This window comes from Eleginops maclovinus, chromosome 19 (assembly GCF_036324505.1).
Source record: "Eleginops maclovinus isolate JMC-PN-2008 ecotype Puerto Natales chromosome 19, JC_Emac_rtc_rv5, whole genome shotgun sequence".
NCBI classification, from domain to species: domain Eukaryota; kingdom Metazoa; phylum Chordata; class Actinopteri; order Perciformes; family Eleginopidae; genus Eleginops; species Eleginops maclovinus.
This window is the reverse complement of record NC_086367.1, coordinates 9,143,175-9,156,959: the sequence shown is the minus strand read 5'-3', so window position 1 is coordinate 9,156,959 and position 13,785 is coordinate 9,143,175. Positions and strand designations below refer to the sequence as shown.

The window sequence follows — 13,785 nt, the reverse complement described above, 5'->3', positions numbered from 1 at the left end:
TGGTTAAAAAAATGTTGCCAATTTTTTTAATCTTGCCAGAATGTAATGACAAAGTGCTTCTACACACACTCACGCCAGGGCTTAAGGTGCCATGCATGCAGTTTTGTGCTAACGTTTTTAAGCAGTGCTATAATAAGGAAATTAAAAACACAATGTTTTTACAAATTAGGGGTTAGATGGATTAAACAAAGCCAAAGACACTGCTGAATAAGTGAGTTTTAGAGGTCATTGAAGGCAGACTTTAAACTCGCCAGGATATTCAACATGTTTTCTTTTTGTGTGCTAAGCTAAACTAACTGGCTGCTAGCTCCTGCATCATATTTGCTGTTCTGAAAACAACATTGGTTTTGCTTTTCTATTTTAACTTAGCAGGGAAACGCATTGTGACTATTGTGCTTTTTTTTTTAATGCAATCAGTTATTTCCTTTCTGTTGGCATTGTGGAATAAACTTACCAAAAAATGCATAGAAAATGTGGGGCTCAAGTATGTAAGTACATCCTTGACACATTGTGTACATTAAGAAAAAAAACTTTTCTTGGCCTTTGACTTCGGAATGCCACATTTTCCAAACAAAGAATTCCCAGAATTGGCCCTCTCTTCATTAGATGGCATAATGTGCATTCTCTTATAATTGTGCTGCTTCTTTGATTATTAAATGATCACCCTAATTAGGGAGCATAATAGGGTTAATCAGACTCTGCTCATCACACTTATTATTATTCCTGCAAAAAAATGAAGGAAAAAGATACAGTACTTGATTAATTATATCAGCCTTTTCATCAGCTGGGCTACCATTCCCCCCTCTGAAATTAATATCATGTTGTAAATGGAAGGAAGGAGCTGGCCGGACACAGACAGATGAAAGATTTCACTCAAATTAATTAAGCACTAATTATGCGGTGGGAGTTGGGAGCAGTTTGCATAATGAGCTCTATCAAAAGAGATCAGTCATGGAGAGGGGCTGTAGAGTTTCTATACAGCCTTCAGATGATACACAGACACCACTGCACATCATGAAGAGGGCTAGCAGAGAAGTGGGAAGAGGGTTAAAGCACTTTGAGGCTTGAGTCGTGAGGTTGAGGAGTGTTTTGTTGGGTTTGTCAACATGCTGTGAACCGGATGCATCCTCACTTGGCATGTTTAGTGCCACAAACGTGGATTATTCCAGTCTCACTTAAAGATATTACACCAGTCCTGGGGGCTCTCTGTGTTTTTTCTTCTACTCCCCTCAGCTTAAGCATCAGATAATGAAATCCCAGCTCCGGCAAGAGGCAATAAGAACAGAATGTACCTCTAAATTCGAGCTAATCACAAACAACCTGCATGCGCACTCCAGGGAGCTTTAAAGACCTAATCACCTCTCACTCCAATTCTTGTGGTGCTCAGTTATTGTTGATCAGGGACTACACTGTGGCTATCTAGACAATGGGAAAAGGGATTAAAGAGACAGAAACTCTCTCCGTATTAATCGCCTGTTTAATCACAGCCACTGCGTAGTGTATGGAGTTGAGTTACTTGAACTGATTTGTGCCACAGCAGCAGCAATCATGTATAGGCTAATCAGGGTGTACAGCCCGGCACTGCCCTTCTCCGAGTGGAATTACAAAGACTATGATTAGTTAATCAAATGAAGAACCCAATGTCCCTTTCTTTATTTGTGTATACACCTTATCTAAATGGAAATTGTATAGCTGAGGCACTTGCAGAAGGACACATCTACATGTGAATGATCCTCCTCGAGCCCTTGGCAGTGAATAAAGAATAAGATCTTTCACGTCCCAATCATCGTGTTATGGCATTGTGGAGACTTTTACATGTCTGAATGATATTTGTTGTCAATGCTCATGTGAATGATGCAATCACTCAGTCTGTTGTGAAGTAAATCAGGAAGCACTAGACGGCATCTCTTCAAACACACATGATGATGTGAGGCAGAATGTCAAGATTGTATTATTTTGAGGGTAGAGGACAAAAGGGATGCAGAGACAAAAGGCTTTGGCAGGAAGGCAGCTTAGTGAAAGTACATACAGTATATAAATACGATCAAAAGACAGGTATATGTGAACCATTAAAATGGAATGGATCACTTTTCTTAGTGGTTCTATAGTGGACGTTGTACATCTTGGTTAATATATGATACACCTTAATGTTTATTAGTTCTTTAAGGTAAATAACATTCAGTTTGTCATTGTTTTTAAGCATTGTTTGACAGTCATGGAAAAGTACACGACTGCACTTTTCTGCATTATTGTTACTGCTATGTAGACTTAATTAGTTAATTGAAATTAAGTAAAGGTTGAAACAAGCTTTTCTGTGGTAAGTTTGCCTTACTGGTTAGCTCAAGGGTTAGTTTGATGGACGGGCTGACATTTAATCTATAGCTAATGCATTGAGCATAGTTTGATTCCTTTTTTTAAAAAAGTATCTTGGGCAACTTGTGACTTTTTTTTACAGTGATAGATATCAAATGGGGAGACAGAGGGGATGACATGCAGCCAATGCTCCCAAGCCAGATTCGACACCCTGGCCTGCCGATTGGGGACCAAACCCCAGTGTGTGGGCTGCCTTTCTTGCATATATCTTTTACTGAATATCTCATGCTTGAGAATCAGAGACGGTTGAAATGCAAGACATTATTCATAATAAAAGGGCATGCTATCACCCAAGGTTAGCCAAAATGTAATTATAGCACAATGCAAGTATAGTTCTTTTGCTCTCCTCTCCCATAAACAAAAGTAAATCCAACATTAAACGTGTTTGTGGCAATCCATTTTTTGTTGGATAGAGACTTTTGTTGAGTATCAGAATTCTCTCTTTACATTTAGCCAAACCACTGAATAATGAATAAGATTTAGATGGATTTACTTTTTATTATGAAATCTCCCAATCTTCTCTCCACCACGAGTCCTTCGGTCAGACATGCTGTTGGACATTGGGCCTGTTGTTCCTGAAGAGAAAATAATTCCCCATTGCTTTGTGATAACTTCCTTCCAGGGCCGGCAGACTTGACCTGCTCACTCCTCCTTTAGCATCACCTCTATTATTTGTCAGTGACAGCCACCCTTTTGACAATCCATCTCTGTCTGCCAAGAGATTGATTGTGATTTAGAGCGTGGGGCAGGAGATAGACGGGTTCCATTCTGATGAGCGATAGGTGGGAACCTTTGACTCCCAGCACATGGCAAGCACAGGCAGCGCTATGATGAGGGGTCAGAGGCAGCTGGTGGGGGGAACTTGGGGTTGTTTGTAGGCAATGGGGGGGTTACATGGATCACAAGATAAAAGGTGTCACAGATCCAGGACAAAGCCCCCCAACCAACCGCCTGAGTCTATCACTTAGCCCATCCATCACTCGCCCATCTTTGTGGTTAGCATAACGGTTGCTAGCTAATCATTTCATCATCAGCGAGATAATGGAGATGACAGTGAATTCTGGCTTGCAGCAAGGCCACACCAGGCGTACAAGGCCGTGCAGGAGGGCTTTACGCCAGCTGGAATAAATATGTAGATATTTCCAATTCTGGACTCCTGACTCAAATATTAATGGTCTTCAAATGGATCCTTGCAGTTTACCTCTCGGGAGGCACATAGGTGATGTCTGTTTGAACATCGGTTAATAATTACATGAGTGCACCACCAAGCTGGTTTGATCATTCAAAAACAAACATTTTTCTTTGTGTATAGATACAAATCTAGGGGGAGTTTCCCCATATTGTGCTCAGGGAAACTGATTAGCAGAACAAACAATTTTGGGTAGAAGATATATCTGGAATCCTGTCCACTGCTCCAAATCCCCAGTTCTTTTTTAAATATCTTAAAATATGCATAATAAATGTCACTAGAAAAAAAAGGCTTATCGTTGATAAAATAATCTTTAAATTTTAGTACTCAGGAGCAAAGTTCAGAGGACTCTTCCTATTCTCTTCTTTGTCTCCCAGTTCAGATCAGATACAAGCTGTCCTTGGGAGGATGTTAAGCTTAGCTACAGCCTCGCTTCAGTGGGTCGCTCTGGAAGCTTAACTCCACAATCAACCTGAAAGGCTTCATAAGAGCCAGATCTTAAAATTGCAAAACAGATGTGAGCTGGAATTTTTTGTTTTTAATTGAGAGCTTCATCTGGTTTTTGGATCAAGAAAAAGTCTCCACCCGTATATCCAAAGTATTTTTCAAGATCACCTGTTTCATCATTTTACATTCAATGTCAGTATTGTCAGAGCAGCAGTGCATAAAAGCCGGCTTATTGTCAATCACAGGAAGTTGTGTCAGCCAGGTGAATGTTTGGCCAGTAACCTGATCTGCTGTTGATAGAACAGGGACAGGTGCTGCAGCCAAACTAATCTATACATGCATGCTCGACATAGGTCATCCATTAAGGCAGATTGATTCAGAGCTTTAGAAGAGTACTCCTCAACCATCCCAGGCCTGGCCTTACCTTCTGTTGTTGCCATAATAATTGCAGTAATTCAAGATGGGCTGCATTGGAAAAGGGAAAGGAATGTCTGCTGTTTGCTCAGTTAATGCTGGAAACATTTTGTCGCACAAGGGACCGCGGAACATCTCTGAAATGAGGTCTGAACTTGAATAAGGGCAAATTAATAGCAGGGATGTTTGTCATTTGAAGTATTTGATGCACAAAAGATACTTCATCTTTATCTATCTGAAGTTTCTGACAGAAAATGGACTTAGTACATTGGGCTCAGGGAGGTTTGATGTGGACTTATTGGCATAGCTTGCATGGCCATTTCACATAAAAGTCTTGTTTGGAAAACATATAAACCAGTATTCACTTTGATTTTGTGTTATTATCAAACTCACTCCCATAAGGCCCCAAATGCCAAATAAAGGTTTACAGGCAGAGGCCAGACATCTGCTGCTCAGTGATTGGTTGAAAAGCATCAGTCTCACCTGTTATCCACAGCCCAGTGCATGGTAAACACCCTCAGTCAGAGCTGCTGCGGGAGAAGGAGCCCATCTGGTCAGCCACATTAACAACCAGCTCTTTAACAATGGCTTCCAGGAAAAAGTAGAAGGGTATAACAGGCCATTTCACCCAATAAAAACAGGCTATGCATGACATTTAGCGCCTGATGCGGGGCTTAGTGGCATACAGGTTACCTACTGTCCGCAGCAGCCCTTGGCAATAAAACAAAAGGCAATCTCACAGAGCGTGGGGGGAGGCTGTGTGTAAAGCAGCCTGTTTCAGCTGTTGATCTCATAATTTGTGTGTAAAGATGCACACAGCGCATAGGGGTAAAAAGCATAAGGGATTCATTTTCAGAGGGCTTTCATATAAATATCACAATTTAACAGGCAACACCTTTAGTTATGCAAATACTTTTATTCGCTGGTCGTCAGCGGGGAAATGTCATTGCATCCAACAAGGAAAGACTGACAGCTAATAAAAATAACAATTGTTTTTTAGAGGGATGTAAATAAGAGAATACTTGAAGCAAATGGAGAGCAGTGCAAATAGATATAGCTGTCAAAGTAAAAGCACAGTCACTGGAGAGCAGTGAAGTGGTTATTTGACTAAACAGTGCCATCTTGTGTTCAATTGTTCAACTCCAAAAACCTGGAAGGTGGAATCAGATCCTTGTTTTATGACATCCAATTAAGTTAACTATTAACTATTTTATAAATGCACTTTAGCCATGTTTCTACTTTTGCACACTGCTTAGCCTTCTAATGTAGCTTGTAGGGATCAATGTTGCACGCCAGAACACATAGTAACCCACATCTACAAGTCAGACTCTAACAAGTAGGGGTGACTTGGGTTTATTAGATATTTGATGGCGCTCTATTTTTACAACTGCATGCAAAGGATGGAGACATACTCTCTAAATAAGATCTAGGGAATACAAAGAGGGATGTGAAGATGGAAAGGTTTAGGGTGGAGTTTGAACAGCAAGCAATGTGCTCTCTACAGCTGCTGGCACTAATGAGGATAATTACCCCAGTAATAACATTAGCCTATCTGAGGGAATGGAGGGGAAGGACAAGTGGTTGTGTGTGTATGGGGGTGGGTATGCTTGTGTGTGTGCACGCATGTGGTCACTGTATGTATGTATGTGTATGTGCATGCATGTGGTCACTGTATGTGTGTGTGCATGCATGGCCATGCACGTGGTTTTCCTTCTATCTCACTTGCAGTCTCTCCCTCATTCCCTGAATCTCAATATCTCTTTGTTAGCCCACAATAATTGTGTTTGGGCCTCATATCCGCCGTATCAGATTCGAGTTTGTACAAGGTAATTAGCAGGGGAAGGGAAGCCTCCACACCAGGAGGACAAATGCCCCCATGACATCATTCTGGCTCCACTCAGGAGGGGAGTTTTTTTTTCTTCTTCTCCATCTTCCTCCTCTTCATCCTTCTTGTCATTCATCTGTCAAAAAGAGATTACTGAATAGAGTCAAAAATTTGGTGGCAAGCAAAAGTTGATGACATTGAAAAGGAAGAGAGCTGGGATTAAAAGATAGAGAAGTGAAGAGAAGGAGAGATAAAGGGGTGGAAAGTGATTTGAGATGAGATGGAGGGCTGTGTTTTCGCTGCAGGCCTGTAATCTCCAATCAGCTTTGACTAACAGACAGCAGGGGAAAGTTCCTCGGCGTTAATGCAGCTTGCCATTCAGAAGGAGCCAGTGTATCCAACTGGGAGTCGGGGGATGAGGGGAGGATTAACTGGCACTCAGGTGGAGAGAGATGAGGAGAATCAGACGGAGACCCTGTGGATGGTCCCACCTTCCCTCGCTCAATCCTTCTCCTTTATTTCTCGGTGACCAAATGTACTGTACTCTATGTTTTCTGGGTGGAGAGGTGAAAGCAGTAAGAAGTGATTGAGGCTTTACTTTAAGGTTGAATTGTGTCTGTTTGTATCACTTATGTCAAATGATGGTTGACTAGGTATTTCCTGGAGATATGTAGAGGTTGGATTGGTACACCAAAAAGAGCATATGTTGTTTTTACTAGGGGAAATAAAGGGAGCAAGGCGAGAATAGGTGAAACAATTTGTACTTTTTGATTATTGGAACTGAAATAAATAAACTGCAAAATGAATTTTCCTGCCTGGACATTGGATCATTCGCTGCATACGATTCAGTATCTGGTGCCTCAGCAATTTTCAGTTGTTTTATTTCTGCTTGATTTTGCAGCCTCACATACACTGTTACTCAAACTTTTAGTAAACCATGATAACAGCAGCTTTTATTAAACCCGGAAAGAGATGTGTGGATCAACTCCCAGCAGGAAATTGTCACTCCCTGTGTTTGCCCAGCTCAGGTTTGATAGATGGTAGGCTTAGGCCTCAAACTCAAACATGCCCTCCCTGGTGTATGTTGAACTGGTTTCTCTTCTTCGAGTTTTACATAGGGATGAAGCAAAAAAAGCAGTACCTCAAGGTTCAAAACTAGGATCACTCAAATTAACTAACAAGACATCTCTTAACATGAATTTCAATTAAAAACTAATGACTTGTTCAAGAAAATAATGCAGTAACCACAGTAATCTGGCAAACATTTGGGTAGGTCCACCCATCTGAGTCACTGGACCAGTTTCCTGACAAACACATGTAGGTTATGGCTCAGCCCTGTGTCCCCTCATTTGCATTTCGTCTTGGAGACCAGGCCCTCTTCACAGCTGCCATCTGAGCCCCATTTGGGTCACACTGCTGCCAATCCACAAGAAGACTGTCCACAGTAGACCAGGACTGGGGGAAAGTTGCTGTTGCTGGTTGCCTTTTTATGTAGTTTGTAAGATGCATAATTATTTCTGACATAAACATTTTATAACACACAGCTGACCCAAAATAAAACTCAAGAGTGGTTTCAAAACTGAACCAAATGTATATAAGAGATTCTGATTACATGCTGTTTTCTGACAGTCAGAATGTTGTCCCTCCTCTAAGTTTTTTATGTTTCCTTCTGTGTCCTCTTCTGAATGGTTGGATTGGTATTCCTGTTCATAACTCTGTACCACTGTTGATTTATTTTCCTTTTTGTTTTCCCATTTCAGATTTCTTCATCTGCTCTAAGACCTTTCTATAACAAAGACACTGCATTATGAATGGAGAGAGGAACCTTCATCTCTAAGGTATCCAACTCGTCCCGTTTTTCTTTGCTCACAATTTGGCCGCCTTTCTTAATATGCCAGTGTCTCTGGACAGGGCATGACTGACAAGTAGGCGGCAGAAATGACAGCATTTAAAAGACTCCTGCTAAATCTGAACTTTATCCAGACTTAAAGTAGAAAAGCTGCCTATAAACATAAGAATGCCAACACCTATTAACATGCATGATTTACACATTGGGATCTGAAGGCAATAGAAAATGCAACTGCATCAATTCAAATGTCATTATATAGCAGGAAATAAAGGAAAAGGTCTGATAATCAGTGATAAATACACTGTTAAAACGGCTACATAAGCCTTTGTCTTCAAACCTAAACTTTACAGATTAAGGAATTCAAGCACACTCATATTTTCTCTGTCTTTTTGTTAGTTTACTTTTACTTGAGTTTGGAAAATTACGTTTAAAAAATGGAAATTGTTTACATATATACATATTGATCCTTTTTAAATGTATAAATATAATGACATAGAATATAGCCGACTGTATGTTTTCAAAATGTTTTTGTGCGTATAAATTTAAGTGTCGGTAGCTCTTTTAAATAAACTGCACTTACATAACTGCCTAAGCCAGGGGTGTCCAAACTATGGCCGGGGGTCAAATGCGGCCCGTGGCCTATTTTTAATTGGCCCTCAGCTAAATCAAAAGGATAATGTCATATGGCCCACTAATGAAACTTGTGCTTGCCGTATATTGTACCTAAATATAAGTCAAGCACAAGACAATATGTAAACATATAGGCTATAACACCGTTTCCATGAGTTAATGAGCCCACTTTTCAAATAAATTCAGTCAATTAACATTGAAAACATTTTCTAACAAATCTAAGTTGATGAAAAAAAGCCCAATAACTAATTTACATAACAAGCTTGAAATATACCCTTCATATTTCCCCTTATTATAAGCACTCTGAGCGAGCCCTACGGAGAGCTGCGATGTAGGCTGTTTTTTCCTAAAGCATATTGAAGTAGCAAGCATAAGTTACCTACATTTGGTTGATTTTGCTACTTATAACCTAACTTATGAGGCAATATACCTCACCTCTAGTAAGGGGCCCAGACCTTTGTTTATTTTCTGTATTTGGTCCTCGGGGAAAAAAGTTTGGACACCCCTGGCCTTACTATTTGTAAATGTGCTGGACTGAATTTGTTTAGTTACGTGGCACTTTTCCCTTCCCATCCTGTATCAGACTGTACACAGCACAGTCACCTCTCTGTTTCAATGGGCGAGGGCGTAGCTTTATTAGGGTGGTTCTGACGTCACGGCATGTGAGCCTCGTACGTACAACTGCAAAGCGATTAAATACTCTGAAGGTGACGTGAGCAGTATGGTGAATCCGTTTAATATTTCAGAATAAAAGCTGTAAATATAGTTTTGCCGATATTATAACATGTTTTTGTTAATGTTGTCGCTGTCCTCCTATATGGTAGTATAGCACATATTGATAACTTAATATCGCAGTTTTAGTTAAAGTGAATTCAGTGCTCTGTGGTGCTAATGTAGGAATGCATATGCCTTTATTTTGAAAGTACATATATAGGAAGTTGTGCGCTACTCATGAACTTAACGCTGTTGCACGTTTTACAGGAAGTAAATATATGGCTACAGGAGAGTGGAGACCCTTCAGTAAATGAACTGACAGATAGAACTTATTTCTGTCACTACAGACACTTTTCCTTCTTCTCCGGCCCCGTGTTATCAAGAGACTCTTTCGGTAACTACTATTTACTCTCTTAACGGGAAATTAGGTAAGTCTTTTCGCTGACATCTTCAGTTCTCTGTGTGCTCTCTTTCTGACAGTTTGTCAAACAAATTGATTTCTTTGCTCAATGGGTTGGACTAAATTTAAGTGTTTTAATCCTTATGAGAACTGTCATAGATGCATTGGATAGACAATAACATCATGTTTATTCTTTGACATGCCTAATCTTACAGACAATAATCCATCCAGCTAGTCTGGCTCAAAGGGGGAAACAGAATAAATAAGTGTACCAGGAAACATTTTGATTAGGATTTGGCCTGGATCACCATTGAGGAGAAATAGTGTTAGGGATTAGGCCTGGATGGAATGAAGTTAAATGTCTATGAGTGTATGTTATAGCAAACTCAGCACTCATTAGGAGCCTGTACTTTGTATAATTGCAACGGTTGTTATTTAAATTAATTCATACAACTTTTATTAAGCAACGTAGTAGTAAAGTAGAGTGTATTTAAGGTCACTCAAATGATAAAAATACATTCTAACAGTGAGTAGTTACTGACGTCATAAGGCGAAGGCACTATATTTGTTTTATGTGACTAGACAGGTTTGGGCTCGCCTTGGGACAGTGGGCTGGGCTCCATACGCCTAAAATATTCGCTCAAAGGTACTCAGGCTAAAGGATATCCTCTTCTTCCAGAGCAGGTCTAGAGATTGCCCTGACATCATTGTGCTTTAACAAAATTAATCACAACAGGGTTTAAAATGGTTGAGTTTATGTATATGATTGTTTGTTGTATTTGACAGGTGAGAGAATGGCACAAAAGGTCCTGGTCACAGGTGGAGGAGGCTACATCGGTAGTCACTGTGTGGTGGAGCTCATTGAAGCAGGTTACCATCCAGTCGTGGTGGATAACTTCAGTAACGCTGTCAGAGGTAAATTCCCTTAATGAAAACACAGGCTGATAAGAAGTTAGTGCCTCGTTCAAAGTAATAATATAAAACTAAGTGTGTGTGTGTGTGTGTGTGTGTGTGTGTGTGTGTGTGTGTGTGTGTGTGTGTGTGTGTGTGTGTGTGTGTGTGTGTGTGTGTGTGTGTGTGTAACATCCTGTTGTGTATTGAGGAGAAGGTGATGTTCCAGAAAGCATACGGAGGATAGAGAAGTTCCTGGACACCAGCATTGAGTTTCATGAACTGGATCTTCTGGATCAACCTGCCTTGGAGAAACTATTTAAAAAGGTCAGTTAGTTATTCAAGTAGACTAATTAATTTTATCCAAACTTGAATAAATACCTTTTTAAATGCTTGGTCAATTGACAGATGATTCAACTGAAACTAGTTTGATAAGCCATAACATGTTTTAGTAATTCTTTGATGCAAGAAATGCCGAAAATAAGGGGTTTGACTGTCGGTTGATTAAAATATTTTTTTTTCTGATTAATCAACAACAAAAAATGTGAGTTCCAGCCTAAATTTAACTACATGTACAGGTCTTTTCCCTTTCATAAATCAGCTCTTAGATAAGCTCACAAAATGTTATTGAGGTGGTGTTTGAAAACTTTGTCTTTAGTGTTTATTTTACAATTCCTATCTTAGACTGCTTTTTTTTTTTAATCAAACAATGTCCCTGGTCGCCATCATACATGCTCAAATAGTACTAAGAATCGGTTGTGGGACATAATGCTTGGGCATATGAGTTAGAAAAAGATGACCGTCCGCATTGGTCCTACCTGACTAAACATTGATGTGTGTTGCAGCATTCTTTCAGTGCAGTGATGCACTTTGCTGGTCTGAAGGCTGTTGGCGAGTCGGTGGAGCGGCCGCTACGTTACTACAGAGTCAACTTCACCGCCTCCATGAACCTGCTCGAGGTCAGTTTGAACTTTTTGTCTGACACGTCTGTCCTCCATTAAGCCTTCACTTCCCTCTTCATTTCTGAACTGATCTCTATTTGCACCTCATCTTTGTTTGCAGAGTGCTTGACAGCGTGTGTTCATCTGACACTGAGTCGACTAATTCTAACCCTGCACCCTTCAGAACTTTTAACATGGAGCTCACTGTATCCGGCAAAACTTATTCCGTATGTGTGTGTGCTTTAGCGACTGACTGTATGCGTGTGTCATGTTTGTTTTGCATCTGCACGTGTCCCAGGTGATGCAGGCTCACAAGGTGCACAATCTGGTCTTCAGCAGCTCAGCCACGGTGTACGGAGACCCTCAGCGCCTCCCCATCGACGAACAGCACCCCGTGGGAGGCTGCACCAACCCCTATGGCCAGTCTAAGTACTTCATTGAGGAGATGATCAAGGACCACTGTAAAGCTGAGAAGGTACTTATCTGAAGACAAAAACCCATGCACACCCACACATACACAGTGCACATGGTGTCTCATTATCGCCTTTGTGTCAGCAGGACTGGAATGCAGTGCTGTTGCGTTATTTCAACCCAATTGGAGCTCATTCCTCCGGCCTGATCGGGGAGGACCCTCAGGGTATCCCTAACAACCTGCTGCCATATGTTGCCCAGGTACATGAGCTCTTTGCCAAATACACAGCTAGATCAGAGCATGATAGCATACTCCATTTGTTTTGCATTGCTTAATCTATACCCCTCATAGGTTGCTGTTGGGAGACGAGAGTGCCTCAGTGTGTATGGGAATGATTATGACACACTTGACGGGACAGGTAATGGAAAACAACTACATTTAAAAGATCTAATTGTGGTTTGCAAATTGGGCAGAGGGCTCAAGGTTTTCTTTTTCTTTCTAGGTGTACGAGACTATATTCATGTCGTAGATCTGGCGAAAGGACACATAGCAGCTATGAAGAAGCTGAAGGATGGCTGTGGCTGCAAGGTACATCTGAGGAAAAAAAACAAAAGCATTCTAAACCACATGTTCTTGTCTATTGTGTATTCACTTGTATATAGCATGAAGGTATTTATGGGAGTGCTGGCATGCGTGCATTTTTGTGTCTGTAGGTTTACAACCTGGGAACAGGGACAGGCTACTCTGTGCTCCAAATGGTGAAGGCTATGGAGAAGGCATCAGGGAAAGAGGTGAGTGATATCTTTCCAAAGCATATTGTCTTCGGTGATTGTACTGTGATTTCTGAGAGTAACTAAAGTCACTTGGCGCAGTAACAAGACTACATGTTATCCTGTTTAAAGGGTGAAGGCATAGCAGAGCTGACTTTGACTGTGAAGTTAGCCTCTGATTTAAGAGGGTCCCACCTTTTGAGGCTAAACCACCCTCCTGTACTTTTAATTAAAATGCATCCTCTCCATAGATCAAATACAAAATTGCACCACGTAGGGAAGGAGACATCGCATCGTGCTACGCCGACCCTCGTCTCGCTGACAAGGAGCTGGGCTGGAAGGCCGAATTTGATCTGGAACGAATGTGTAAGCACAGCCACACATACATTTGTTTTGTGTATTTTAAAGTTATTTTGTGTGAAATATTTCGCCATAATATATTTCATTTTTCCTACCTGTGTAGGTGAGGATCTGTGGCGCTGGCAGTCCAAGAACCCCAAAGGATTTTCCGATAGCACCGCTTCTTGATGCGACTCAGACTTTTGCTGTTATTGAATCCTCTCCTGAATCATTGGTCCTAAGCAAACCATCATTTTCCTCTGTATTACATATCATATAAACATGTGATTCCGCTGCTTTATACTTTGACATATTCCTTTTTCTATGTTCTCTTTTAACTAATGAACATCTGTTTATTTTTCTCAGATTGACCATGGGTATTTTCTCCAATAATACTGTATGTAATGATCTGTGAGCCATAACACTGAAAGAATAAATACATTTTCATACTAAGATGCATTCATTTCCACTCCAATATGAATATTAGCTGTTTCAAATAATTGTGAAATTAGATGTTATTAAGGGAGATTTCAGTGCTGAATACAATTTGAGATAAAATGTTTATGGAAAAAACAATACCATAACAATATT

The 13,785-nt window shown here is 40.6% G+C and overlaps 1 protein-coding gene across 10 annotated transcripts; it reads left to right on the top strand.

Annotated features, from left to right (window-relative positions):
* Window positions 1-8,044: 8,044 nt before the first annotated feature.
* Window positions 8,045-13,647, top strand: gale (UDP-galactose-4-epimerase). Of its 10 annotated transcripts, none has more exons than XM_063909623.1 (12): window positions 8,045-8,086; window positions 9,709-9,835; window positions 10,628-10,756; window positions 10,947-11,059; window positions 11,578-11,691; window positions 11,972-12,148; window positions 12,232-12,345; window positions 12,437-12,503; window positions 12,588-12,673; window positions 12,799-12,876; window positions 13,107-13,221; window positions 13,319-13,647. In XM_063909623.1, the coding sequence occupies exons 1-12, from the start codon at window positions 8,060-8,062 to the stop codon at window positions 13,381-13,383; spliced, it is 1,212 nt and encodes a 403-aa protein (XP_063765693.1). In that variant the 5' UTR covers window positions 8,045-8,059; the 3' UTR covers window positions 13,384-13,647. The 10 variants fall into 10 exon arrangements, with proteins under 10 accessions (XP_063765693.1, XP_063765692.1, XP_063765700.1 ...); XM_063909622.1 differs by having other exon boundaries at window positions 10,944-11,059; XM_063909630.1 differs by lacking the exon at window positions 8,045-8,086 and adding an exon at window positions 10,424-10,487 and having other exon boundaries at window positions 9,717-9,869.
* The last annotated feature ends 138 nt before the right edge of the window (window positions 13,648-13,785 follow it).